The 26,514-nt window shown below is 56.1% G+C and overlaps 9 protein-coding genes across 9 annotated transcripts in view; 6 read left to right on the forward strand and 3 right to left on the reverse strand.

The window, feature by feature from the left end:
• Positions 1–1,152: 1,152 nt before the first annotated feature.
• On the reverse strand, positions 1,153–2,349 carry CHGG_01370 (uncharacterized protein; the record flags this gene model as incomplete). The annotated part of the gene is made up of 1 exon (XM_001220590.1): positions 1,153–2,349. The coding sequence occupies one exon, from the start codon at positions 2,347–2,349 to the stop codon at positions 1,153–1,155; it is 1,197 nt and encodes a 398-aa protein (XP_001220591.1).
• A 565-nt stretch (positions 2,350–2,914) lies between these two features.
• On the forward strand, positions 2,915–9,464 carry CHGG_01371 (uncharacterized protein; the record flags this gene model as incomplete). The annotated part of the gene is made up of 7 exons (XM_001220591.1): positions 2,915–3,209; positions 3,328–3,579; positions 3,814–6,321; positions 6,511–6,869; positions 7,057–7,703; positions 7,894–8,021; positions 8,338–9,464. The coding sequence occupies 7 exons, from the start codon at positions 2,915–2,917 to the stop codon at positions 9,462–9,464; spliced, it is 5,316 nt and encodes a 1,771-aa protein (XP_001220592.1).
• A 995-nt stretch (positions 9,465–10,459) lies between these two features.
• Positions 10,460–11,140, forward strand: CHGG_01372 (uncharacterized protein; the record flags this gene model as incomplete). Its single annotated transcript, XM_001220592.1, has 3 exons — positions 10,460–10,518; positions 10,674–10,753; positions 10,818–11,140. 3 exons carry the CDS (start codon positions 10,460–10,462, stop codon positions 11,138–11,140), a joined length of 462 nt encoding a protein of 153 aa, XP_001220593.1.
• Positions 11,141–12,225: 1,085 nt separating this feature from the next.
• On the forward strand, positions 12,226–13,681 carry CHGG_01373 (uncharacterized protein; the record flags this gene model as incomplete). Its single annotated transcript, XM_001220593.1, has 2 exons — positions 12,226–12,280; positions 12,339–13,681. 2 exons carry the CDS (start codon positions 12,226–12,228, stop codon positions 13,679–13,681), a joined length of 1,398 nt encoding a protein of 465 aa, XP_001220594.1.
• Positions 13,682–13,999: 318 nt separating this feature from the next.
• On the reverse strand, positions 14,000–15,683 carry CHGG_01374 (uncharacterized protein; the record flags this gene model as incomplete). The annotated part of the gene is made up of 4 exons (XM_001220594.1): positions 14,000–14,406; positions 14,462–14,562; positions 14,633–15,210; positions 15,492–15,683. 4 exons carry the CDS (start codon positions 15,681–15,683, stop codon positions 14,000–14,002), a joined length of 1,278 nt encoding a protein of 425 aa, XP_001220595.1.
• A 396-nt stretch (positions 15,684–16,079) lies between these two features.
• On the forward strand, positions 16,080–19,891 carry CHGG_01375 (uncharacterized protein; the record flags this gene model as incomplete). Its single annotated transcript, XM_001220595.1, has 4 exons — positions 16,080–16,114; positions 16,438–19,266; positions 19,317–19,373; positions 19,432–19,891. 4 exons carry the CDS (start codon positions 16,080–16,082, stop codon positions 19,889–19,891), a joined length of 3,381 nt encoding a protein of 1,126 aa, XP_001220596.1.
• A 430-nt stretch (positions 19,892–20,321) lies between these two features.
• On the reverse strand, positions 20,322–20,671 carry CHGG_01376 (uncharacterized protein; the record flags this gene model as incomplete). Its single annotated transcript, XM_001220596.1, has 2 exons — positions 20,322–20,443; positions 20,506–20,671. The coding sequence occupies 2 exons, from the start codon at positions 20,669–20,671 to the stop codon at positions 20,322–20,324; spliced, it is 288 nt and encodes a 95-aa protein (XP_001220597.1).
• Positions 20,672–23,375: 2,704 nt separating this feature from the next.
• CHGG_01377 (uncharacterized protein) lies at positions 23,376–24,103 on the forward strand (the record flags this gene model as incomplete). Its single annotated transcript, XM_001220597.1, has 2 exons — positions 23,376–23,449; positions 23,866–24,103. 2 exons carry the CDS (start codon positions 23,376–23,378, stop codon positions 24,101–24,103), a joined length of 312 nt encoding a protein of 103 aa, XP_001220598.1.
• Positions 24,104–25,142: 1,039 nt separating this feature from the next.
• CHGG_01378 (uncharacterized protein) overlaps positions 25,143–26,514 on the forward strand; it is a gene marked incomplete at both ends in the record, with an annotated part of 2,070 nt that continues 698 nt past the window's right edge. Inside the window, 3 exons of the mRNA XM_001220598.1 lie at positions 25,143–25,198; positions 25,265–25,421; positions 25,484–26,415. Coding sequence (XP_001220599.1) covers positions 25,143–25,198; positions 25,265–25,421; positions 25,484–26,415 — 1,145 coding nt within the window. The remainder of the gene's footprint in view (positions 25,199–25,264; positions 25,422–25,483; positions 26,416–26,514) is intronic.

Raw genomic sequence — 26,514 nt, forward strand, 5'->3', positions numbered from 1 at the left:
GCGATGCTCATGACGTATGCATCCCTCGATACCCCCATTTCCCGAAATATACTCGTATTTCCTCCTTGATCACAATCGCGGCGGGCGTCTCACGCATCGATCTGCCTGGTTTATTTGCACTCCGATCGGAGACTATCACGAGGACCCTCAACAAGCTTCTTACCTCCACTTAACACATCACCATATAGTTGGTGGGTATGCACATATACGCCATCACACACCTGGCGTTTGCACACATATACTTTTCGAGTCATAGCAACGGACGACGGCCGCGACGGCGGTGTCCCTGGCGAGCTACGGCTCGCATATATTAACGGAGGTCTGTATCATCTGGTTGATGACCGATCTTCGCCGTTCATGTGTTTCCTTTTTGTACTGTTTCCTCTCGCATCTCAGTATTGGAATTTGCATCATAGCACATTGGCTTTATAGGTTATGGGGGCCAGGCACACTTGCCCTTTACAAGCATGGAGTTACCAGGTCGTATGGATGGATGGGCGGGACGTTTGATTTAGGTTGTTCCGGGGGGGTGGACGCGGGTCAGCAAACGGGATCGAAAGAAAGTCGGGTCGGCGGGCAGGCTGGTGAAGGAAAGGTAGATGCCGAGCTTGGGATGGAATGGGTGTTATGTGTATTTTGGATGGGTGCTTGAAATCAAATGAATATACTCTTGCAGTATATGATTCCTGTTTGTGACCATGTGCCATGTCTACGTTACAGGATGTCCCTAAAGGGGGGGGCACCACTATGTTTCGGGGCCAACATACTGCTTCGGTTCACGCATGCAAATTTTATGATAACCAAGTAGATGCTATATTCTAAAGCCAATATTATACTGTAGACACTAGATGTTCCAGCTAAAATATCGGATTAAAATTAGAAAAAACCATCTCTTAAGTAGACAATGGATATTATGTTTTGGCCCTAGCACCTGGCTGCTGTAACGTGTTCCCACGCCCGCCAACCCTCCATGGGTATGTGGCGAGTGTATATATGGCTTGGGTGTGTTATATATGGCTTGAGTGTGTTATATCGCTTGGGGTGTTATATCGTTTGAGTGTCCTTCCTACTCCCGCATCCCTCTTATCCGTTTTGTAAATGCCCCGAAACGCCTGCGCAAATGATTCCCTCCATCCGACCCCCTTCACAACCTCACAAATACTTCCCGCTCTGAAATCTCCCCCCAAAATTCGCCGCCCTGTTCAACAATTCTCTCTTTTGCGACCCACTGATCTGTCCGCCCACTTTCATGTCCTTCTCCCAGTCAAACGCCCGCTTGCTGGGGTCATCGTCCTCCTCCGCCTGCCCCTCCTCACTACCACCGCCTTTGACTCCCCACTTGCCATGTTCCCCCGACTTGACAAGCCTGGCAGACTTTCCGGCTGCCCGCGCCGCCTGGTGCTCCGCCACTAGACTCTTGCCCCGCGTTTGCTCGACGTAGGAGTTAATGCGCGTCACGTCCGCCCGGCTCCCGTCGCGTTTACTGCTACCACTGTTGGACTCAGGCCGCCGCGTGGCATCCGGAGGTGTGTTGTGCGCGTCTTCCCGCCCGAGCACGGCGTTGGCGAGCCGGCGAGCCTTCTCCTCGGGTGTCTCCGTCCAAATGGAGCTGACGCCCGCGGGTTTGCCGTCTGTCGCGGCTCGCGGCCCGCTAGCGAACTTGCGTGATTTGAGCTTGGTCGGGTCGGGCGCGCGAGGGCCGTTGCTGGTGGGTGGTGCCAGCATCCAGTCGTCGCGTTTGGCTGCGGCCGGTTCGGGATTGGAGAGAGAAGGGTGGGTTGGTCCGAGTGTGGTGGCTGTGTTTTTGGTGCTGGTGGATGCTCCTGGGAGAGCGGGGCCCCAGTCGTCATCGGAGTCATCTTCTGCTGAGGAATTGGCGTCTGGATCGGCCGTGGGCCGCTCGGAAAGGGGTGCTGGCGGCGGTGCTGGGCCGAGTACGCGCTTGGGAGGTGGGTTGGGTCCGGATTTTGCTGGTGGTAATGCTGGCCCGGTCGTGTCATCGTCGGAGTCTAGAGATATTTCGTCGCCATTGCCTGGCGCCACTGTCGGCGGAAGGGAGGGACCAATTGATCGTTTCTTGCCTGCTGGTGCGGCCGCGCTGCTCGTAACTGTGGGAGGTAGCGAGGGGCCGATTAATGGGCCGGCTCTTGATGGCATTGTTTCCTTTGGGTTCTGTACGGCCGGCGCGGCTGGCCCAAAATCGTCGCCGGAGTCATTTTCCAACGCGATCTCGTCGTCGTGGTCTCGGCGGGATGTTTTGGGCGGATGCGAACCGAGCTCTGTCTCGTCTTCGGGAGTCCGCTTGCGCTTCTGGAGGTGCGGTGGCAATTGCGGACCTATAGAAGCCATAATTCTTGAAGTGCGGTTGGGTTGCAGCGTAGTGTTTGTTATGAAATTTGCAGATTGAAATTGACGTCTGAGTGTGAAGGCGAAAAGGTGTTTGGTCACAAGACAACGACCTGAGGGCCTGGTTAAGGCGATGCTGTACCTTATCGATAAGGACCACCCAGCAACCTGGAAGCCAGCCTTGTAGCCGATCAACTGCTCCCCCCACCAGGTCTAGCGACCTTGGTGGGCCTATGGTTGGGGCTGCAGGGGAGCTGCGCAGTTGCTTGGCATCCATCCATTGATGCATGTCTGGACTCGCAGCATCCCCGATGCGCAAAAACACCAAGCAAGCTTGACCCTTTTGTGTCAAGTCCATTCGCCGAATATATCGCGTTTCCTAAGGCGCTACTGGCAGCTCCGTCACCCAACGTTCAGCGAGCGCCGAAACCTACCCACCCCAAAAGCCGCGCGATCTCATGTCCCTGGCCGAATCGTGAACTCGACGAAGCTAGCCTTCTCACCTTGCTGCTTTCTCAAGCCACCTAATTGGTTTCCTTGGAGCAATGCCTTTCGCCCCTGACACCCGATGAATTCGAGTCAACTCCGGGAGGAGGGTGGCTCCACGGACGGCATGGCCGACGAACCAGAGCTGTCCCGAGCAGACGACCAGGATTCGAGCTCGATGAGCGACCAAGAGACAGTGAAGGGCAACAGAGATGAGGACCACATTGCCGACATTCTGGAAGAGGAGGGAAATACTGGTATTGAGTCCTCTGCGCTCCCTGCCGGTCCAAGCTCCATCGCACATCGCTATCGAGAACTGCTCCAAGTAGAGCACGAGACGCCGTCAGAAGATGGTTCAACCGATGCCATACCCCGGCGTGCGACTAGTCCCATGGGCTCCATGCTCTCCGTTCCGGACGATCCGCCCTCTATACAGGTACTTTGGGCTGGGATGCTTGTGGTAGAATGGCTACTAATGGCGCACGCCTAATGCAGGGTTCCGTGATCTCCTCCCCCGGCAGCAGCCTACACCCCTCTCTCGCCTCTCGCCCTGGCATAGCCAGTCCTACGCCTTCCTTCCGACCATTCGACCAAAGATTCCAGTCCCGTATCACCTCGCCATACCTCTCCTCGCCAAGACCCTCGTCCCCCGCGTTCCCATCCACCCACAGCCGGAACGTATCGATGAACAGCCAGTTGCTACTAGACCCAGGGGACACCGAAACACCATCACCACCATGGGAGGTTGTGCGCTGGACAAAGCTGAAGAAGCTTAATGGGCAGGTGTTCTCCGAGGCGGGCAAGAGGAACTTTGGGACTCCAACGTGTCTTGCCATCTCGGCCACCATAGTATTGGGCACTTCGAAGGGCATTATCTTAATGTTCGACTACAATCAGAACATCAAGATGATAATAGGCCCCGGGGACCAAAGGTTAGGCCATTATTTCGTTCTTGCGCACCTTGATACTGACCTTCCGCAGCCGTTGAATCCGGCCCCATTACTGCAATCGCAATATCCGCAGATCATACCACCATCGCCGGTGGGCACGCGAACGGCAACATATTTACATGGGACACCTCGCGAGCTGCTGGGAGGCCATTTCTTAGTATCCCGCACTTGGACCCAATGCACCAAACCAGCAAATCAGCCGATGGCCATGTGCTGAATGTCAAAGTCACCCACTTGGGCTTCCTCGGCACCCGACACACGGCTCTTGTCTCTGCCGATGACCGAGGAATGGCTTTCTCGCATCTCGCAACTAGGGGCACTGGAGCACTCGGAAGAACAGTTAAAACGACGCGGATATTGGGCCGGTACCCGGACGCGAAACCTCCGCCTGGGAAAACGCTGAAGCCAAGCACCGTCCTAGCGTTTGCGTCATTACCCCTCGGCAACGTTGAGATGGCTACCGATGGCTTGGGGCTGACCGCGATGCTTACGCCCTACCTGCTTGTCATCGTATCTACCACCCCTATTGCCCAGACCCAACACAAATCCGCGCGACCGAAGGAAGTTGTTGCCCACAGTGCTCTGACGGGGTGTTTGGCCTGGTTCCCCGGCGTCAAACTGAAAGTGGCAGATCCTGTCACAGGAAGTCAAATCTCCAAAGTCAAGCTAGTGTACTGCTGGTCTAATGTCCTGACCGTTCTGGATGTTGACGAGATCCCATCAGAGGACAAGGATAAACCACCAAGCCTGAGATTTCGGGCACGGAGCCGGTGGAAGTGCGAGGAAGCTATCGTCGCGGTGCAGTGGTTAAGCCGGTCAGTTTTGACTGTGCTAACCATTTCTCAGCGTCTCATTGTCCTCGAAGACCGAAGTATGCGCATGACCGAGGCTTTTGATCTCATCCACAAACATATCTATCACGTCGACCTGTTCTCGAAGCAGCTCAACACCTTGGTGGAGCAGCTCGACGAGGAAGATCCCTCAATGCACGGCGTTGTTGCTGACGCATTCTATATGAGCTTCAAGACTTACAAAGGACGGCTCTTCCTCCTTGGGCTTAACGACATATCAATAGGAGCCTTGTCTAACTGGGCTGACCGGCTTATCGCACTCATGGAGAATGGCGACTATGTTGGTGCTATCACACTCGCAACGTCCTACTACATGGGAGACGCCAACAAGCTCACGGTCGGACTACCGGAGGACACCAAGTTGAGGCACTCCATGGTTCAGGACAGGTTGATGGAGATCATGAGAGCCTCGCTAAAGTACGCCTTTGGCCAAAGGCAAAAAAACAGGGAATCGACTGATGACCACCATTTCCAAGAACTCTCTGAGACGTGCTTCGTAGCCTGTCTGAGTGTGGGGGACATTGATTTCCTTTTCGACGAGATGTACGAATGGTACGAAGAGGCTGGCGTGGAGGGTATTTTCCTCGAGGCTCTGGAGCCCTACATTCTCGACGGGTCCATCACTGCAGTCCCCCCGGTTGTTGTGAAGGCATTGATCACGCATTTTGTCACCAAGAGTTGGGAAAGCCGGCTAGAGGAGATGATCTGCCACATGGACACGGCGACCCTCGACCTGGATCAGATCACTTTACTTTGCAAGCAGCATGGTCTGTATGATGCATTGCTCTACGTTTGGAACCAGGCACTGAGCGACTTCGTCACGCCACTGTTTGACCTGCTCTCGCTGCTGGTACCATTGATGCAGAACGGGCAGGCGTCGGGCAGTCAGATGGACGCCGAGATATACGGTGTGAACGCTTTGAAGATCTTTCCATATCTCTCTTACGTTCTCACCGGACGAGTTTACCCAACCGGCGACGCCCTTCCAGAAGATGTCGCGCAACAGGCAAAAGCCGAGCTCTACTGGCTGCTTTTCTCGGGCAAGAGCATCACATGGCCGAAGGGTAGCAACAAGCGGCTTCTGACAAGGCCGAACCGGTCTGAAGAGCCCTCGTTTCCGTACCTTCGGCTGGTTTTGAACTTCGACGCCGCGAGCTTCTTAAGCGCTCTCAACGAAGCGTTTGAGGATTCGTTCCTCAATGACTCCCCCGAAAAGTCGGGCGGCAGCGCCGGCCGTGATCTACCCGAAGAGCAAATCTTTGGTATGACGGTAAATCGGCAGTACATCGTCTCGATCTTGATGGAAATTATGAATTCGTCCGACTTTACGCCTAATGAAACAATCTACCTGGATATGTTCATCGCCAGGAACCTGCCGAAGTACCCACAATACCTCTTGTTCCCTGGCTCAACGCTGACCAAAGTCCTGGTCGGGCTTTGCAAATACCCGGGGCAGGACCTGGCTGAGGATGCTCAGCTCAGCGCCGAGTATCTGCTGTCAGTGTACCAACCACCGGATGTTACTGAACTCATACCGCTGTTCAAGGAAGCTAGTTTCTACCGCATTCTGAAGCGCATTTACAGAGGGGACAAGCAGTACGGGAAGCTCATTCACACCTACTTTGAAGATCCAGAAGACCAGGAAGACGTTTTTAACTGCATCGATCTCTATCTGCGACCACAGGCAGGTCTCACGCAACGCCAGATCCAGGACATCCACCAAGTCATCAAGGAACATTTTGCAGAATTGGTGTATCTCGACCCCGGAATGACAGCCACGACCATTGCCAAGCACGCCCCTGAGCTGCATCAACACGTGTTAGACTCGGTGACCCAACAGCCAGGTCTACAGTACACCTACCTAAAGACAATACTAGAGCCAGAAAAGGAAACCACTCTCGGCCGCTCAACAGACAGGGACCTGGTGGAGCAATACCTGCGCCTAATGTGCCAGTTTGATCCGGACCGCGTCTCGGACTACGTCGGTCTAGTCCAGTCCTCGAACCTGAGGCTGGAACAGCTGCTCCCAACAATGGAGGAAACGGGCGTGATCGACGCAGCGGTCATCCTCATGGCAAAAGACGGCCAAATCCAAGAAGCCATGGGCCGCTTGGTCAAACACCTTGAGACGCTCGAGTCGGCTCTGCAGGGTCTTCTTGCCGGGTCCCGGGACGATGCCCGTGGGGTACAGGCCTCCGCCGAGGATCTGGTTCAAGGCCTGCGGAAGTTCGTTTTGGTAGGCATTTGGTTGTGTCAGGGGCAGAGCAAGACCGCGCGAGCAGCGAATTCCGGCTGGCGAGGGCAAAAACCGCCACCCGACGGGGCAACTCTCTGCCGATGAAAACCTCTGGCTAGACCTGATCGACACAGCAGTCCAAATCACAAGACGGCTATCGTCGACATTGCAAGCCAACCCATCACAGGAACCCCTTTCTCCTACCAACGGTGACCCCCACCACCCACCCCCGCTCGACACCAACAAACTTCTCGCCCTCCTCCGCGGCCTCGTCCAAACCACCTTCACAGCCCTCCTCAACTCAACCTCCACCTCCACCACCACGAAAACAACAACCACCACAACCAGAACAACCACCACGGCGACCACCACGGCTGGCCTCGGCACGAACCTCGCCTTCCTGCGCATCCTGCGCGCCTTCCTCACCCGCGCCGCCGCCGCCTCGCCCAGCCTAGCGGACCTGCGCGCCGTGCTGGCGTCGGTCTTCTCGGCGTACGCCTACGAGGAGTCCATCCTGCGCCTCTCCAACCGCCTGCTCGACCGCTCGCTGTTTGTCAGCGTCGCCCGCGCCGTCGAGCTGCGCCAGCGCGGGTGGCGGCCCCGCGGGTCGATGTGTGAGGCCTGTGCGCGTCGCGTCTGGGGGCCGGGGGTGCAGGGAGGGAGGGGGGTGTATGAGGCGTGGGAGGCGGCGGAGGAGAGGAGGAGGAGGGTGGGGAGGGTGGGGAGGGGTTTGGGGGGTGGTGTGAGTGGTGCGGGTGCGGGTGGTGGTGGTGGCGGTGCTGCCGCTGCTGCTACGGTAGGAGCTGTGAGGGAGGAGCAGGACGAGGAGGAGATGTATGTTGGGAAGGGGAAAGGGAAGGACTTGAGTCCGAGGTTGAGGCAGGGTGATGAGGAAGGGGAGTGTGGGAGTGAAGGGGGTGGGGAGGGGAAACGGGATCCGAGGGAGGGAGGGGCGGAGGGGGGCGGTGAATGCCATCAAGAAGGATCAACCACCGGCTTTGGGGCCGCTGGTTTTACTCTGCAGTGCAGGCATATTTACCATCAGAGCTCGTCTGGAAGCGCTGCTGGCCGAAGGATGGCGCAAGGACAAGGAGAGCGGAGTACCGGTGTCCTATTGGATGGGTAGGGTAGACGGGGGCGGGTGGTTTAGTTGTATGTAGTCCGAGGGATATGTTAATTATGCGGCGTAAATCTTTTACAAATTCTGCGATTGCGTAACTCGGTTATGTTCATCAGATGCTGTAAAATTACCCAGGTGTGATTTGGCTATCTTGTTATTGTTGAGAAAAGGGGCTTTTTTGCTTGGAGGATTTACAAGGGCCCGCAGTGGTTGCTGTTGCTGTTGCTGCCCTTGGTATTGCTTGGTTGCCGATCAGTGGGGCTGGCCGCTGAGCACCCCCTTGGCTGCTTGGCAATTCAATGTGACTTGCACATGCACCCGCAAAACATCCAATTCTCAACCTCGTAGACAACACCACACATGTCAATGGCAGCACCATGCCCGTAATCACGGAGGAAGAAGTTGACGAAGATGTCGTCCGCATTCCCGCATTAAACGGAAACCGGCCGTTTGCCCGACAAGACTCGTCCGGCTCGAGCAACCTCAACCCCGACCACGATCCCAATTCCACCGACGAGCACCTCCCCAACGAAGACGACGAAGAAGAACAATCCTACTCCTCCGCGTCCGGCTCCGAATCAGAAGACGACGATGATGATTACGACGATGACGACGACGACAACGACGACAACAACAACCCGCGGCGGCGCCGGCCCCCACAACCACCCTTCACCCAGCACACCTTCGCGCCGCCCTTCTACGGCCGGCCGCCAACCCCCCTCCCGCCATCCCCTTCCCTGACCTCCCTCCTCCGCCCGTCCCGCCCCACCACTCCAGACGCGTCAGACGACGACGGCCACGGGCACGGACACGGACACAACAACGGCGGCGCGGGCACTTCCACCACAGCAGGCGGCGGCGGCGGCGGTGGTGGGAATGGACACCTGGGCGAACCAGTCCCCCGCGCGCGCCCCAAGGTGCCGACGTACGAGTACTACGGCTTTGTGCTGTACCTGTTCAGCTCGCTCTTCTTTTTGGTCTACCTGCTGTGGAGCTACCTGCCGTCGCCGTTCTTGCACGCGCTGGGCATCTACTACTACCCCAACCGCTGGTGGTCGCTCGCGATTCCGAGTTTTCTGGTCATGCTGCTGGTGTACATCTACGTGGCGCTCGCGGGGTACAATTTGGAGATCTTGACGCTGCCGCTAGAGAGTGTGGAGACGGTGGTGGATGAGGCGGCGATGGTGGCGGTGGTGGATTCGAAGGGGAGGATTGTGAGGGGGGAGAAGAAGAGGAGGGAGGGCGGCGGGCGGAGGAGGAGGGGGACGGTTACGAAGGATGGGGGGGCTTCGGGGTCGGGGTCAGGGGCGGGTCCTGGAGAGGGCGTCAAGTTGAACTGGAGGGAGGTGTGGAATGAGGGGACGGATGCGGTCATGGATGTGCCGCTGGCAGGAGTGTGTGAGGTGCTGTATGGGGAAGGGAGGGACTGGGATAGTGAGCTGGAGGATGAGGACGTGGGGATCACGAGGATATAGTTTGGGTATTGTTTGCACTGCGTTGGAAAGGGATTATCATTCCGATGCAAAAGGAAGATAGGTACGTAAGGATACATTAATGATGATACCCCTTTATGAATTGATGTCATGATAAGGAGTTTGGGTCTAGTGCTGCATCTAGGCAGTGCACACTACTAGAAGTATGCACGACTCGAGGTCATCCTGGGTGATGATGTAATGCTCAAGTGTCTAGCACCTATATGTATCAGACGGCCAAGCTCGGCCGCGTCCCCTCAAACTTTCCCTCGCGCACAATCTTTTCGTTCGTACCATTCCAATCATCATCTGTGACCAGCACCACAAGTCGATCCCTTGTTACCCGAATATCACCAGAAACCTCTCTCGGGGCCTTCATTCATATCGCCCACCGATTCTCCAACCTTCGGCCAGTCCCTTTCCTTCCAAGTTCTGATCATGGCGAACGGATCCCGCGTTCCCAGACGATGCCATGGAATGATACTTCGAGCCTCAACGAGGGCTAAATCCCGCCCCTGGGCATCCCTGCCCGCCGAAATCCGCCTCATGATTCTCGAGGCGATTGCACAGCAGAAGCACAAGCGGTGGGCTTCGTTGGCTTCTGTCTGCAAGGAGTGGCAATCGGTCCTCGCGAAAGAAAATTTCCGTCAGCTCAAGTTGCGGCTTTCCTGCCTCGATGACTCGATGACTTCGGACGTTTGATCGTTCGGCATCGGCACCTCATTCGGTATATCCAGTTTGGAATCGAGCTACCTAGATACTCGTGCCCGCAATGCATAAGAGAAGTGCCATGGCGTAGCACCGAAGAAGATATCCAGTCTATTAATGACGGAGTCTGGAAGCTATTACGGATCATCGGCACTTGGGAGAGGCGGCAGAAGCATGCAACAAATAACACCCTTCCCAAGGGGATTACGTTGGAGCTTAACGCCTATTCTCCAGCGATAGAGAACACTGGTTCAAGAACTTCTATTTTACCTCTAATGCGGATGTCAACAATGACGGCAACTACAAGACGAACGATCCGGGGCACGGCTGGGTTAACGGTCAACAAGTGGTCCGGCCTCCTGCGGCGGCCATCCCGAGACTCTTCCCGAGAATTTATTTTGTTACCGGAGAACATATTCCTACAGTTCTTAGCATCACACGCCTCATCATACGCCGGTGTCTACGGCGCTCGCTTTTCCCTGGTTCTCTTGGTTTTTTGTTAAGGAACCTGAGCGCCTTGGAGCACCTGGTTTACGAGCCGTGGCGGCAATGGGACAACAGGAACAGAGATATGTATGATCGCTGTAAGCGGACACCTTGTGACCCCTTCCTTCCATCACTCGTTCGATTCCTAAACCTTGGTTGTAGTTCTTGCACTTTCCGTCAAACATCTTCCCAAAACTCTCAAGAAGATTTCCGTCTTTGAAGACTTTAGCGACAGCCTTGCTGCGATACTAATGGAAGACGGAAATTCAAACGCCGGTGCGCCCATGCACATACAGGGAGAGGTCGTCCGGGTCGCAAATCCACGAGTTGGCACGGCCTTTGCCTCCAGAAGCTGCGACCTCGAACAGCTCTCGGTGTCGTATCTGGTGAACGCCGAGGACTTCTTTGGCGCTTGCCTGCCATCCTGGACTTGGCCGCGCCTCGAGTCTCTCGCCCTCACCTCGCAGCTCCTTTATCACAGTTGAGGGCGCCGGGAGCTCATCGACGATTTGCTGTACAGGGCCGGCATCACGGCGCTGCAGATGCCTAGGTTGCGGACTCTGGCGATTTGGAATGGCCGGGAGGGGGGCGCGTGTGCGTTCATTTACCACACGGACCAAAACTACGCCTATCTCACCTGGCGCGGTACGTGGGAGATGGACTTCAGCCCTCGGGTGGTGGAAGTGTGAGAACGCGTGGCCGCGGAGGGTTGTTCACGCCCGCTGCGGGTCACAAAGCAACAAGTTCAGGACGCCATTGAATCTCATGGCGATGCCATTCATCACTTGGCCTTGCAGTGTCCAGTGGTTGAACCTAAATCGTTGTGGCAAATCCGGAGGGAAGGAAAAACGTTTAGCTTAGGTAAACAGGACAATGTGATTTCCCATAACTAACTAACTAACTATATGCGATGAAAGGTATTACACTGAGCGACTTGGAATTTTGACTTGAAAGGAATTTTGTAACTTTATCCATGGATGAGTTCGCGACCTAGCGCTCACCCTCTGGTTATACGTAAAAAGATGTTGAACTCGAAGGAGGGAAAGAGAAAACAAAATGAAAAGAGGAGGGAAGGAAGGAAGAAGAAAAAAAGGAAGTAACTAACTATGTAGTTAATGAAACAGAAAAGAGAAACCCGACGACGGAAGGAAGAGCCAAGAAACAAAACAACTTAACAAAAAATAAGAAGAAAAGGGGGAAGTACAGTGGATAACGAAAAGTAAGTAGGATAAATATACTCATTTATTTAGTTAGTCTTGTTTTGTTTCTTTACTCGGACTTTCTAGTTGTAAAAACACCCCCCGGAGTTTCCAACTCGGGCCCCAAAGAGGGATGGAACCTTTGTTTCCAATGCCAAGCCCCAAGCTCCTGCCCCACACCTCCCGTCCCTCGCCTGGTCGCGTTCAACTGCTTGAATTTGGAGGAGCCTCGATTGGAGCGACTTGTTGAAACCACCATCGACAAGAACACGGACGTAAAAACACCCGTTGCGCTTCTATTCCCGCCCACATTACCGATACGTCCTAGGGTTATAAATTCCGTCTACATTACCGACCAGATACTCCTCAACATGTCACAGCAACCGCTGTCGTCGTCGGTGCAGCCGACCGACATCTACGGAGGAGGTGAGCTGCCATGAGAACTTCTCAGTTGCCGCCCCAATTGCTAACGAACCATCGCTAGATGAGGTCTCGGCGCTTGTGCTCGATCCCGGCTACTGCAACACCCGCGCGGGGTTTGCGGGCGAGGAGATACCCAAACAGGTCATTCCATCCTCCTACATCCACGTCGACGGCCGCGATCTGTTTGGCGACCCGAGCATCGCCCCGCGCGCCGGCATCGAAGTACGCAACTACATGAACCGCGACAGCGTCGTCGAGGACTGGGACGCCGCCACCCGCGTCTGGGAACACGTGCTCGTCCAGCGCCTGCAGCCCCCGCGGCCTACCCCTCCGAGCAAGAACGGCCTCAACGTGGGCGACAACGACGGCGACGTGGAGATGGGAGAAAACGAGGATGCCACCGATGCGCTCGAGAAGCCGCTGGCCGAAAACCCCCTGCTCATGACTGAGGCGCCTTGGAACTCGGCTAAGGCCCGCGAGAAGGCAATTGAAATAAGCATGGAGAACTGGGGCTGTCCCGCCTTCTGGCTCAGCCGAGCCCCTGTGTTGGCCGCCTTTGCCGCCGGGAAAGCCACCGCCCTTGTTATCGATGTCGGCGGGGCCAACACGAGCGTCACAGCAATTCACGACGGCATGGTCCTCAAGAGGTCAGTCCAGCGGTCGCCGGCTGCTGGTGTCTGGCTGAGCGGCCAGATCCGCTCCATGTGGGAGAGCGGCGACCCAAAAGTCGACGTCGTCCCAAGCTTTATGGTCGAGAACAAGAAGCCCGTCGAGGCTGGCGCGCCCGCAGATGCCAGGCTGAAGACGTTTGACTTCCCCATCACCGATTCATTCCGCGCCTTCGAAGAGGAGCGCGTCCTCACTGAGTTCAAGGAGTCAGTCGTCGAAGTATGGCGTGGGCCTGGCCGTTACACGGCACCGGGGAACGAAGATTACGCTCGAAGCCAACCCGGCCGCGTATTTGAGATGCCCGACGGGTTCAACCAGATGTGGCGCGAGCAGCGTTACCGCGTAGCTGAGGGCATGTGGGACGAGAGCGCCGCCTTTCCGGCGGTCGGCGAAGAGCCAGGTTTGACGAAAGCGCAGACGATCCCCGCCATGATCAAAGCGGCGCTAGACGGAGTCGATGTCGACCTGCGACCTAACCTGCTGGGTCACGTCGTGGTGACCGGAAGCACGAGCCTGCTCAACGGGTTCAATGATCGCCTGAACCACGAACTCACAGCCATGTACCCAGGCCTTAAAATCAAGATACATGCGGCTGGTCTGACGAGCGAGAGGAGGTTCGGTGCTTGGATTGGAGGCAGTATCCTGGCCAGCCTGGGCACATTCCACCAGATGTGGATCTCGAAGAAGGAATATGACGAGAATGGAGCGGGCATCGTGGAGAAGCGTTGCAAGTAGGTGCCGTGTCGAGAGTGCAACACTTGTTTGGGGACATAATCGAGATACATGATTTTTGACTTGCAAGGGAGATGTCGGAGAGATGGGCAGGGAGCAGTAAGGGTGGCCGGAGGTCGTTGATTATTACGCTCAAGGTTTCGAAGAGGCGTCTGGGGGAGTTCAGGTTAATGGACAGGTAAAACCGGTCTTGGGCAAGAGGGCTGGTGTTACGCAGCATCATACAGTTATCCATGACCCATTGTTAAAGATTGGTGTTTCTGCTGCCTGTGGCTGCTGGCTGATAACCATCTTTGCCGGAGCTACTGGCGAATTCATCGCTCACCATCCGTGCCATCTCGGCCAGACATCCACCACTTCGCTTTCGCGACCCTTGTTCCTGCTGTCGACGATCAAATACCAGTCGAAACCGGAACCAGCGATGCAGCTATGGTTAGGCCACACCCGGACTCTCTGCCCGTACTGGAGCGGGACCTCGTCCCCGTTCCCCTGCCAGGTCAAAATACCGTGCTCTTGGCTGATGCGTCCGACCCGCCAGCCGTCATGAACCCGGGGGAAATCCGGACCCGGCACCGGGTTGTCCAAACCCCAGGGCATGATGAACCCCCAACCCGCGTAGGCCTCCCCGGGAACTTTGCCCTTGTCTGCAACAGGCTCGCGGCCGAGGGCGAGCGTGCCAGCATTGATGAGAGCTTCAGTTGTGCCATTTGCACCGCGGCCGGGATAGACTATTGGCGGATGAGTGGCTCCTCAGTAAGGGGTGAATGTGGGTGTTGTACTTACGAGAAGCCACCTCGGCAAGCACACTGATTGCGATATCGTCCGCCGTCATCAGCGACGCATCCCTGGCGTGCGTCGCCAGCTGCTGCATATCCAGCGTCGGACTGCCGCCCCGTTGTTAGCAACCAGCACTCCGCAGTAACTCTCCCCTTCCCGACACCACCAAAAACTTACTAAACCCCAGCATGGACCTCCAACGCAAACCCCTCCCCCTTCAACTCCCCAACCAACCTCCCCACCTCCCCTCCCCCAGAAGACGACGAGAAAACCCCCTCCTGCTGCACCACCGTCGCGGTCGGCGTCGCCCCCACCGACAGCACCAACCTTTTCTTCTCTCCACCAGCACCGGCAGCCCCCCCTCGTACAGCAACAATCTCCCTCGCCACCCCCGCCAGCCCCCGAAACTCATCCGCCAAATACCCCAACACATCCTCCACCCCCTCGCGCGCCGCATAGCTATGCCCGGCATGCGAGTAGATCCCCAACAACGAACACACCCCGCGGCGCTCGGCCTCCAGCGCGGCGGCGATCAGCGCCGAGCAGGCGGGCGTGTGGGGCGGGACGCCGGCGCGGCCGTACGAAGTGTCGATCTTGAGGAAGATTTGCGGCGGGTGCGGGAGCGGGTGGGCGGTGAGCGTGGTGAGCTGGGATGGGTGGTCGATCATGAGCGAGAGGGTGCCCGGGCCGAGGACGTGCGTGAAGGTGGCCAGGCGCGGGAGGGCGCTGGGGAAGAGCGGGAAGGAGAAGAGGACCTGGTTTGGGTTGGTTGGTTTTGGTTTAGTGGTGGGAGAGGGGGGGAGTTAAGGGGTGGGGAGAGGGGGGTGGGTGGTTACGTTGACGGATCGGCCATGGGATTGGTATTCTTGGAGGAGGGGGAGGATGTTTTCTGCTTCGGTGATGGTGGAGACGATGAGGGAGACTGGGGTGGTGAGAGTGTCGCCGACTTGGAGGCGGGTGAGTTCGGTTGTCTTACTTGGGTGTTAGTGAACAGTTAAAGACCATCAAGAGACGAGAATGTGTAGTTCAGAGTCACCTTATGGGACTTGATGTGAGCTCGCCATAGCAACCCCAATCTCTCGGTTGCTTCGAGCATACGCTCGCAGTTCACTTCCACCTTGGCCAGGTCCAGAATGACCGAGGGAGTCGGCACTTCGTTGAGCGTCTTTCCCAAGAACTTTGCCCGGAGCTGTTCCTTGAGCTCGGAATTCTGTTTAGGGGCAGCCATATTTTATAAAGTCGATTCAGTTGTTGATAGAGAGCTACTAGACTCAAAATGATCTGACGAAGTGAGAACCGAGGTGAGGTGTCAGAGTCATCAACAGATCGCTGCGGGGATAAGCCGCAGGTCATGATCCACCACTGCATGTTGCATCAACATAGTCCCGGGATTTTGGCGCAACGACTTCCGTGGAATTAGTTAACGAGTCAACGCTAATAACAGAGCTGCCTATGTGGTCCTGGTCACCTTATCACTCATCTAACTCATCTTGGTCGCCACAAGCTGTGTCTGGTTATTCCTCGGCCTTAACATCCAATAACTAGTCAATTAGGTAACTACATAACTACTTAGTTAATCTCTCTTGACATTGTTTATCAAACCTGGCATTGATATGCACGTAAAATGCGCCCTGTGGGCTGCCCCATGATGCAGCAGTGGTACGTGCATTGTTAAAAGCTGCGGGGCTGTAATTAGGTTGCTATTGTAGGTCGGTACCTAAGGTAGTCAAATCGAGAATCGAGAATCGAGCTCGAGCTCCAGCTCGAACTTAAAACGGGGATCTGGTTCACAAACAAGCAAAAACGGCGAGTGCACAGACATTTGACCCCCGCTCATTCGGTGTAACGTGAGACCCATGCATGGCAGAAGCTCAGTGACCCACATGTGACCGCGCCGAAGCCGTTCCATTTCTTGGCAACTTGCAACCAGCGACTTCCTTCACCTTCAACACTGTGCAGCGATCGAATATTTCTTTGCACAGCGACTGCCGCAACTTCCTTCCCTCCAACACTGCACCGGGCGCCTCATTCGACCAAGCCGGCAAGGCCGACGATGCTGTTGATTACGAAGATATTGATCTCAGTGACGACGACTTACCCGATGAGGAACCCTCTGCGGACCGCGCGAGCCGCGCGAGCAGCGACGGCCCACCCGCGGTCAACAACAATGAAGACGATGACGATGACCTTTTCGGCGAAAACCTCCCCTCGTCTCCGCTAGATGCCAACGGCGGTCTTGCGTCGTCGCCCCTTCCTATGGATACCAGCGATGAGGATCGCACGCAAACCGACAAGGCATCTCTACAGGAACTCATCGCCTTGAATTTCGACCACGGCCCGAAACCGAGCGATGCGAACCAAGACCCGAACATTCCCCCTCCGGCGGAAAGTCTTGCCGAAGCCGTAAAGCAAGCGTTCCCGGGATTCAAAGAAAAGACCGTTCTTCGCTGGAACGAGATCCTCCGCCCAAAGCAAGCCCACTGGATCTCCAAGAAACCGGCCAAGCCTCCGAAGCCGCTGGTGCCGACAAAGCTCAGCTTGGATCTTGATGCCGACCAAGAAAAGCTATTCCGTATTCCCGGCCCGGCGACGATATCTGTCTATCAGAAAATCCGGGATGCCGAAGCCCGCGGCCTCGTTTGCCTCGAGGAGCCCGAGCCCCTCGAGCAGGCGGACCTCGAGGTCTTCAACCTAGACGACGATTCCGATTCCGAGGTCGTGGGAGGTTTCACTCTTCGCGACATCGCCCTAGTATGCGACGACTGGGATGCCATGATCAGTCTGGGCGATTCCGTCCCCGCCCAACCCTCTCCTCCGAGCCAATCCAGCAACATCCCCGACAACCTGCTCATTAAGACTGAGCTTGATGGCGATGATGAAGACTGGGACAGGATGTTTCTCGATGCGCCAGCGGCAAAGAAACGACGTTTGGAGATCCCCAAGGGCCTCCCGCCCATCCCTCGGTTCACGGCGCCCAACTTTGACAACTTTGAGGAGGCTACTTCCAAGCTGGGAAAGCGCGTTATTCTCGATATGAACGACCCCTACCTCCTCATCGACGATGTCGAGTCCGAGCGCGTTGCTAAACGGCGCAAGATTCAACACAAGACGGTGCGCATGGCCAACGGCCGCCTCGGTCGGGAGTTGTCGCAGCGCTTCAACTTTTCGTCAGATACCGCCTATGACGCTCTGAAGGAGAACAGCCAGAGCAAGGTGCGCGCCACACTGGCCTCGATTCCAGTCGAACACAGCTTGGCGGCAAAGAGGCTCTCGTGGCCCTACTACAAGGTCAAGCTCTCTGCCAGCGATCCGCATAGTTACCATCGGCCCCAGTTCCACCCACGTCGGGACGCTTTCCACCCAATCAAGCTGAAACCTCCGACCCTGAAGAGGAAAAAGCAACTTAAGGGCAAGCGAATTTCCGAAATCTTCCAATCTTCCTCGGACCTTACCATGAACGACAACTCGACCGCGATTCTCTTTGAGTACTGCGAGGAGATTCCCATCGTTCTGTCCAACTTCGGCATGGGCCAAAAGATTATCAATTACTACCGTCGCTCTAAAGGGACCGATGCTAGGCCCGAAAAGCGAGAACTCGGCGAACCCTACATCTTGATGCCCGAGGACCGCTCACCGTTCGCCATGGTCGGCCAAGTCCACCCTGGCGAGACGGTCCCCACATTGCACAACCAAATGTTCCGTGCCCCCATCTTCAAGCACTCCCCCAGGAGTACCGACTTCATCCTCGGCCGGAGCAGCACGGGCAAATCCGGTTCGTCGTGGTATCTCCGCAATATCGATCACCTGTACGTCGTCGGCCAAATTCTGCCCTCGATGGAGGTGCCCGGGCCGCATTCACGGCGGGTTACGAACATCGCCAAGAATCGTCTGAAGATGGTGTCCTATCGGCTTCTACACCGGAGCGACAACGTCACCTTGACCGATATTACCCGCCATGTTGCCGACTCCAACGAGTCACAGAACCGTCAGAAACTTAAAGAATTTCTCATGTTCCGTAAGGAGCAAAGGAACTGGGTGCTCCCCGAGGGAGAGGAACTCATGCCCGAGTCCGAAATCCGGGAGCTCGTCCGCCCGGAGGAGGTTTGCCTCCTTGACGCGATGCAGATCGGCGCCCACGAGCTTGAGAACGGGGGCTATGAGGTCAACGATGCCGTCTTCAAGGACGACGACTTGATGGACGGCGATGAGCTTCCCCCGGACGCGCTTGCTAATAAAATGGCGCCGTGGCGGCTCACAAAGGCCTTCATCGACGCGAGCCATGGAAAAGCCATGATCGCCGTCCATGGCCCCGGAGACCCGACTGGCAAGGGCCTCGGCGTCAGCTATCTGCGAACCTCTATGAAGGGTGGCTTCCTCGAGCAGCTTCATGGTCCGCTCGCGACCTCTGCCGATGCCATAGAACGGCAGCGCAAGGCGAACGGCGGTCACATGTACAATGTCAAGAATCAGGATAGCCTTTACACAGAATCCCTGCGAGACATCTGGACCCGCCAGAAGCAGAGCCTCGAAGACACACAAGAGCACGACGACGATGACGTTCTCGCCCAGGAGGACGAGGACGAGCGGTTCAACATGCACAACCAAGCCGCCCAGCCTGCGGTCTTGCCGGACGGTGTGAGCCAAGTCAGCCAAAGCCAGGCTAGCGGCCTGAACTGGCGCAAGTTGAAGATCACCCGCGAGGTAAAGGGTGAGGACGGCGAGATACAGACCGTTACAGAAATCGTGCACGATCCGGTGGTGATTGCCCAATATAGCAAGCGGAGGAGGCAGATGGAGTTTGAGAACATTGAGTGAGTGCTCCGACGCGCCTCTAGAAGAACTTTCACTAACAGAGGACTAGTATTTACAACGTAGAACTTACTGGCGATCCCGACAAAGACGATCTCATTCTCGAAAAGTAAGTAACATGACCCACCTCATCGTCCGCACAAGCGCCGAGTGCTAACATTGAACAGGGCCCGCATTGAGCAAGAGCGTCTAGAAAAGAACAAAGAGCGACGCAAGAAGCGCGAAAAACAAAAGAAGCTCCAGCAAAAAATGCGGGATGGAGGCACCGCCGGAGACGAGGGCTCCCCTGAGCCGACCACGGAAAAGGTGACTGGTACGACTCGGAAGTGCGCCACTTGTGGCCAGGTCGGCCACATCAAAACCAATAAGAAGTACGTATGCCCCTTCTGCCTACAAAGGGAAGAGGAAGCATCCAGCTCCCGCCTGAAGGGCCTCATCTACGGCAGTCACCAGAAGTCTGGAAGACGTAGCAGTTGGCGGCCCACTCAGAATCCCCGTGAGGGTGACGACTTCTGGGATCCCCGTTGCTGGGATTCAAGCGCCTTCCAGGCCGAGGTGGAGTCGTGTCCGCGGCGGAAAGGCAAACAAAAGCAAATTGCTCGGGAAGATGCCGAGAATTGGGATTAGGGCCAGAGCATACATCCATCTCTAAACCCAACCCTTCTACCTCGGGCTGCCAGCCACGCCTCACAATGGCGGGGTTGACAGGCCGACGAGGAGATATTCCAGCCAAGTTCGTTTTAGCCTTGTGTCAGAGTAAAAGGATACCACGACCACAATGGGATGGATGACAGGTACCGGCGAAGAAGTTCGGTCAACCCCCAACCCACACCTCCGACTCTTAATCCTTTTTTTCCCCTTATTTATTTTTCTTATTCGTCTCCTCTCCCTTTGGAATAATCCTACTCGTCTCACCGAACTATCTTGCTGACATCGACCCTCGCAAAAGACTCTGCCCGCTGCTCAATGGCTCGCGGCCACGTGATCAAAACCCGGACGATACCTCTAGCTTTGGGTCGACCAATGCCCCGGTCGCTGCCAGTTTTGTCAACCTCGGCTAAACGTATCGACCTTTTGACAGGCCACTGATGGGGATGCGGTGGCCTTGTGGTGCGCTAGGTCCAAGGGCGAGTTCGGGTGGAGGGGGCTTTGAGTTGGGCATTCGGGTTGCGCCTGCGACTACAGCGGGAATTTTTACGATGGGGGACTCATGGCTTTGGGAAAAGGGGGGAAACGCATACCGGCAGCTCGGCTCTCCTGCCCAGGGAAGGGGGTGGCATTCGTGATGGTGATCATCAGGAGGGTGCGTTGGATGGTACGATATTTGGTTGGTGGGATGCTACCCCATTCCGTCAGGGCAACGCCGACTAACGACGGCGAGGCAATTTGTGCTTCGTCATTGAGCATGGGGGTAAAGCGGAAAAGGAGCGCATCATCTTCGGTTTTCACGGCTCTTCCTCTTTTTTTTTTTTCTTTTTTCTTTTTTCCTTTTCGCGGCATTCTGCGCAGGCGTTTGGGAAGGAAGAGGCACATACGGATAGGATGGTGGGACGTTTATATTATCCACCCACCTACGGATGGGGGGAGATGGATGGACATGCATGTGGGATATATCTTTCGGTTTTGGCCCTTATTCGTTGGGGCGCGTCCCGTGAGTCCTGTCCTTGGCAGGGGCCTGCAATAACATACACACCTTGATTCTCGGGGCGTTGCCAAATTTGGGTGTTGCTGCCATGCGTGTGTCGAGTGGGTGTTGTGGTAGGGAGGTAGGTGCTTTTAACACGCGGTGCTGTATGTGTGTGACGGGCGCCGAACTGGGTATGGATGGCGCTACCGCGTGGCTCTGATAGGGCTTGCTGGTGCTTGTTTCTACATATGGGATGGACGTTGGGGGCGGATGGAGTTGTTGATGCAGTGGTGCGGCGGATTGCTCCGATCGCCACGGTTCTTGTTCAACTCGACGGTAAAGCATACGAGGATATCGGATTATGAAATCATCAAAGATGGCGCCTTTCAGCATGCGTGCAGTAGATGAGCGGTTGCACTCTGGTGTAATCACTACTAATAGCCAAATGTCTTGCAGCGTGATTCAGTAGTTCCAGGAGCAAGAAATATTGGCCTGTGACGGCCCTAATACGCAACCATTTACTCGCCGCCCCTTTAAAAAGCCATGGCTAGTCATGTGTTCATCCGACTTTCTTGTGGCTTGTTGACGGGTTCTGGCCGCATGCCCAGAGACCCGGTGATGGGCCTCGGAGTATGTGGCCCGGCCAAGCGGCCGAGGGGCGGTGGAGGGAGGGTCGACACAATAGGTATGCAGTGTCACTGTCCTTGGCCATCTAAGTGAAAACAGTCTGCGAGAAGTTCAACCCGCGTGTGGTAGTGTGTATGTAAAGATCGTCGTCTGTTCTATTCTTTCCTCGTCGCGGCTATCTAATATTGAATGCCCACCCAAATGGAACCTCATCATCATATGCAAATGCAAGCCGCAGCTACCACCTCCTGTGCGATAGACGAGATCTCACCCGTTTGTCACGTCTCTGTCGGTCGACACGTATGCGGCGAGGCTCGCTTTGGTCGATGCGATGTGCGATGGGCTTGCTTACCCGGGCGGGCGGGTCGATGGCTGGCGGTTGAGAAGAGAGGGCGGACGGTGTGCCGTGGGGCTGCATGGTTGATGTGTGTGGATGGCATTCTAGACGCAAGTACCGGCGCTTGCGTTTCTCAACTCGGCTCTCGCTACCGGACGATCGATTTTCCTCCCATCCCCTTCTGGCGTTACCCCGGATGGAATTTGGGGAAGTCGTCGTCATGTTTCTGGTCTAAGTTGGGAACGGGAGGGAAAGCAATTTCAGTTGCAGGTGTGTGGGTGGTAGCTGGCGGCAGTTGGGCCGGGGTTACTAGGGGATGGGGACATGTATGGAATTGCTATTCACAGATGATGAAGGAACGTGATGATGTGATAGACTAGGCTTTGGGTGTCTGTGGAGAGAGAAACAACTCGAACTATTGGCCTTGGAGTGTGTCGGAACCTGTGTCGTCCCTGTTTTCCATGCATGCATCACTGATGAGTTCCATGTTGATGAGCGTCAACTAAAGACAATATCACACCAAGCAAATCTCTACTATTACTATGTTTATCACCTCTGCGCTGCATGGTATGTATGTACGGTGCTTTGGCTAACCGCCGTGATCCCGTCTGGATACGTCTGGACACTACGGCGGGGTGGGATCCGGGCCGTTGGGTCGAGGGGTGCCGTCACCGACGAATCTATTGATTCCAAACAAGCTCGTAAGAGGAGGATGCGAACATGGGCTGGAAAGAGCGAATGGGTGGTCAGCCTGTACCGTTGCGTGCCAGGGAGAAAGAGCGAGAGAGGGAGATGAGATGCTTGGCACTGGTAACAGGAAGGGACGAGATGCATTCGCAGCTGCATCATGTGGATCTTGGTCTCAATTGGTATTGGAGCGCGCCCAAATCAAAGCCCTCACCGCAATGAAAACGAATAATGAACCCAAACATCAGACGTTGTTGATAAAGGCGACGAGGGCTGTTGAAGGGTCCCTCCCCGGAGCTGCAGGTGATTGTGCTAAAAATAGCTAAAAATAGATCCGCGCTTATGCAGAGCCGGAGATCGCAAGCGGGCAAATTGTCCATTTTGCCCAATCGCACTCATTTAACCCCTTCGGCGCTTACAGCCGCCAACTGGGCTAATATTTCGAGCACATTTTGCCAATCACTGAGCGTTTTGACCGATGGCCCCACCACACCACCACCCAATCACTTTCCGACCGAACAGCTTTTGGGATGACTCCACCGAGGCTGCGCCCGCAGCACGCAGGAAGAGGCTTTCTGCGGCAGGGATTCGGGTGACACGATTCGATTCCGACCGCGAGAAGTCATCTGAAAACCGGGGTCAGGCGCGCCGGTGACAATGCATCGGCTGCATCAACGATGCTCCTGACGTGGTTTGCATTTGTCTCTCCTTGACAAGTCTTCGGTTCGAGCCCTAAAGACACGAACGCCAAGGACGTTGTGCAACCACCACCCGCGGGAACCATCTCGACGCCATTCTGCATTTGGAATGTTTCGTTTCACGGCTTGAGACCGATGGCTTTCGAGGCTCTCAACCCGCATCTGTGCATTCCGGCCCTGCGAGCGCCTGCCGTATCTGTTCGATTTTCGTGGGTTGCATTCCCCGAAACGGGACAGCATCACTTCCATCGTACCAAGTACTACCCGGGCAACGCGTAGCCGAAGCGTGCCTTGCATGCCATGCCCATCCCATGAAAGATGCAAACCTCCGCAAGCAAACAAGCGCAAATCAACGTCGAGGTGGCAGACTGCGGCTCTTCCTCCCCAGAACGGCTTGTGATAGAGCCGAGAGGCAGCGCCGCTGAGGCTCTGTGCCCGGGCGCTGAGCAGCCGGATGGGCACGTTGCTGGCCGGGAATCGGGAACGATGGGTCCCGCCGGTCGGATCTGCGTTTGTTGGGACTTGATAGGAAGGAGGGGTATACGCGAGGTCCTCTTGGCCCAAGCTGCAAGGAGCGGCAAAGTCCCTTTGCTGCAGCGCCGCTGCAGATCGAAACTTTGGTCAGCTCCCCACGTGTACGAACCGGTAACTTCTTTGGCCACAACAACGGCGACGTCGACAACATGGTCAGGCACATTTGCAGCGTTCATCAACAGAGCCCTATGGCGAAGGCTCAAGCCGAGCGACCGATACTCAAACCATTGGGAGTTGGCCCGCGAACCTTCCGTTCCTACTCGTTCCGTCCGGCATTTACAACCGGACCGTGGGTGATCTGGAAGGCTTACCCGGGTATATTGACCTGATTTACAGTTCGAGAACCTCCCCGATCGACTGAGTTTCCTACAGTAAATCATGTAATCAAACAGAAACCACACTCACTTTTGGTCTTTGGATTTGGACTGTTGTCCAGTTGACGGTCACGGTCTTGCTTCGTTTCTCCCAATCCCTCGTTTTCCATCTCCGCTTGAGCCTTGCCTCTCGTTCATTATTCAGTCGACACAGCCGCCGAGTCGTCTTTGTTGTGGCTCTTTGAGGGTTCGGACACGGACCTCGCGACATGGAAGCTGTGACCCGGGGCATCAAAGGGGAGCTTTTGCAACTCGATTTTGTGTAGCAAACTCTCGTCTCGAACAGGCCCTTGGATGGTCCGCAGCTGACCAATCGCATCCCTGCTTCGGCTCCCTCGCCATGCCATCCTTGGGGCACCCCCCAGTCGGCGGGCTAGCCAAGCCTGACTCGTGGCTTTCCGGCTTTTCTGCCCCCCTGTTGCAGTGGATCCCCATGCTGAGGTTCCCCCGGGGTCTTGCCTTTTCCCACCCACCGCCCGCCCCTCTGTCCACCTGCCCACCTGCACCCTTCAATGTCTCTTGTCCTCTGAACTTCTGCGATCTATTATTAGCATCACCAGATCCAGCCTCAACGTCGAACTGCTGCACGACCGTCGCCGCAGGTACCGGAAGTATCTTTTGGCTACCCTGGTCGCGAACAAGGGAATTGACGTCGCCCGTTGAAACACGCTTTCCCTTTGACCGCAGCGCACAAAAAGAAGCCAGTCGCCCCATCGCCAATTTGTCGCGTTCCATGAATGTCAGGTGTAGGAAGTAACCATATCAACCGAACCCTTCCACACTAGCAGCCTCCGCCTCGACCCAAGCCTCATCCGAAGAGGTTTCTTTGCCCTTGAAGCAGCACGTTGCCGTCGCACGTCACCACCGTCCGTCATTGGGTGTTGTTGGGACGAACTCTAGCGCATCGTCCTCTGATTGTCAGAGTTGACATTCGCCGAATTCGACCACATCGCTTCGATACCACCGGCCTCTCGCCCGTGGCACCACCGTCACAATGGGTCGCAGAAAGATCGATATCAAGCCCATCAAGGATGAAAGGAACCGCTCTGTGTAAGTTGGCCCCCAGCCCGTAGTTTTTGTCGACCACCACCGCTAACGTGTGGCTTTTGTCTGTAGCACCTTTCTGAAGAGGAAGGGAGGTCTGTTCAAGAAGGCTTATGAACTCTCCGTGCTCTGCTCCGTCGACGTAGCCGTTGTCATCTTTGGCAACAACAAGAAGCTGCACCAGTTCTCGTCGCGCGACATGCGGGAGATGCTCCAACGGTGGACCTTGGTATGTTCTCCCGTTCCCCTAGCTCAATCTCGCACCCTCAGCTAACATGACCACTACGATAGCATGGTGAGCCAAATGAATACAAGATTCCGTCCGATTTCAACGGTGGGATCGAGGACGAGGACGAGGACGATGACAACGGCACTCCCCCGCAAGGCGAGGGCATGGATGCTCAGATGTTTCCGCCTCAGTTCCAGTCGCAGCCCCCGTTCCCCGTCATCCGGCACCACACACCGTCAGCCTCACCCCCGATCTCTAATGGCGTCTTCGGGCCCCGAGGCCACACCCCGCAGCCCCAGATGGGTTCCCGGCCGTCGTCACGAAACGACATCCGCCGAATGGGGCCGAACATGGGCCAACCGGTTGGGCCACCGGGCTCGCAACCGGGCGGAGTGAACGGCTACGCATACATGCCACAGGCGGCCATGTACAACGCCCAGAATTCCCACAATATGCAGCCAAACCATGCCCACGGCCTGCCACAACCGCACCAGCCGTTTCCCTACCCCCAGCAACAGCCGCACCCACACCAGATGCAGCCATACGTGGACGAACAGCGAAGGACATCGGGACCTGCTTCCTTCCCTCACCACCCCCAACAGCAAGCTACGCAAGGGACCCGCCATTCCGTGTCCCCCCCGCAACCTTCGCCAGCACAACTACCTCCGCAGCACATGTCTCCGCCGCCGCAACCGCAAGCTCATCCCGCTCATCCTATGCATAGCCCGCCTCAACCTCAACAGCACCTACCGCCCCAATCTCAACCTCAACAACATCTGCCGCCGCCACCACCGCCGCCGCCGCCGCCCCAACCACAGGAGATCCCTCACATTTTTGTCCCGCCCCAAGAATCGCAGCCACCTGCATCCGGGGAGCCGAGACAGAGGCCTGAACTGGTAGAGAGAGCGCGGCAACCCCTACTCCTGGACACCAACATCAAAAAGCAGGCGCCTCGAAAGGGTGGCAGTATCTTCACGCCTATTGATGAGAATCGGTCGGTTCTTCTCACAGCATCTCGGCGGCATTCCATTCTGGAAGTGAAGACAGAGCCGTTCTTTCTAGCCGATTCCAATTCGATTGACGCGGGGCAGTG

Source organism: Chaetomium globosum, genomic scaffold, assembly GCF_000143365.1.
Source record: "Chaetomium globosum CBS 148.51 scaffold_1 genomic scaffold, whole genome shotgun sequence".
NCBI lineage: Eukaryota > Fungi > Ascomycota > Sordariomycetes > Sordariales > Chaetomiaceae > Chaetomium > Chaetomium globosum.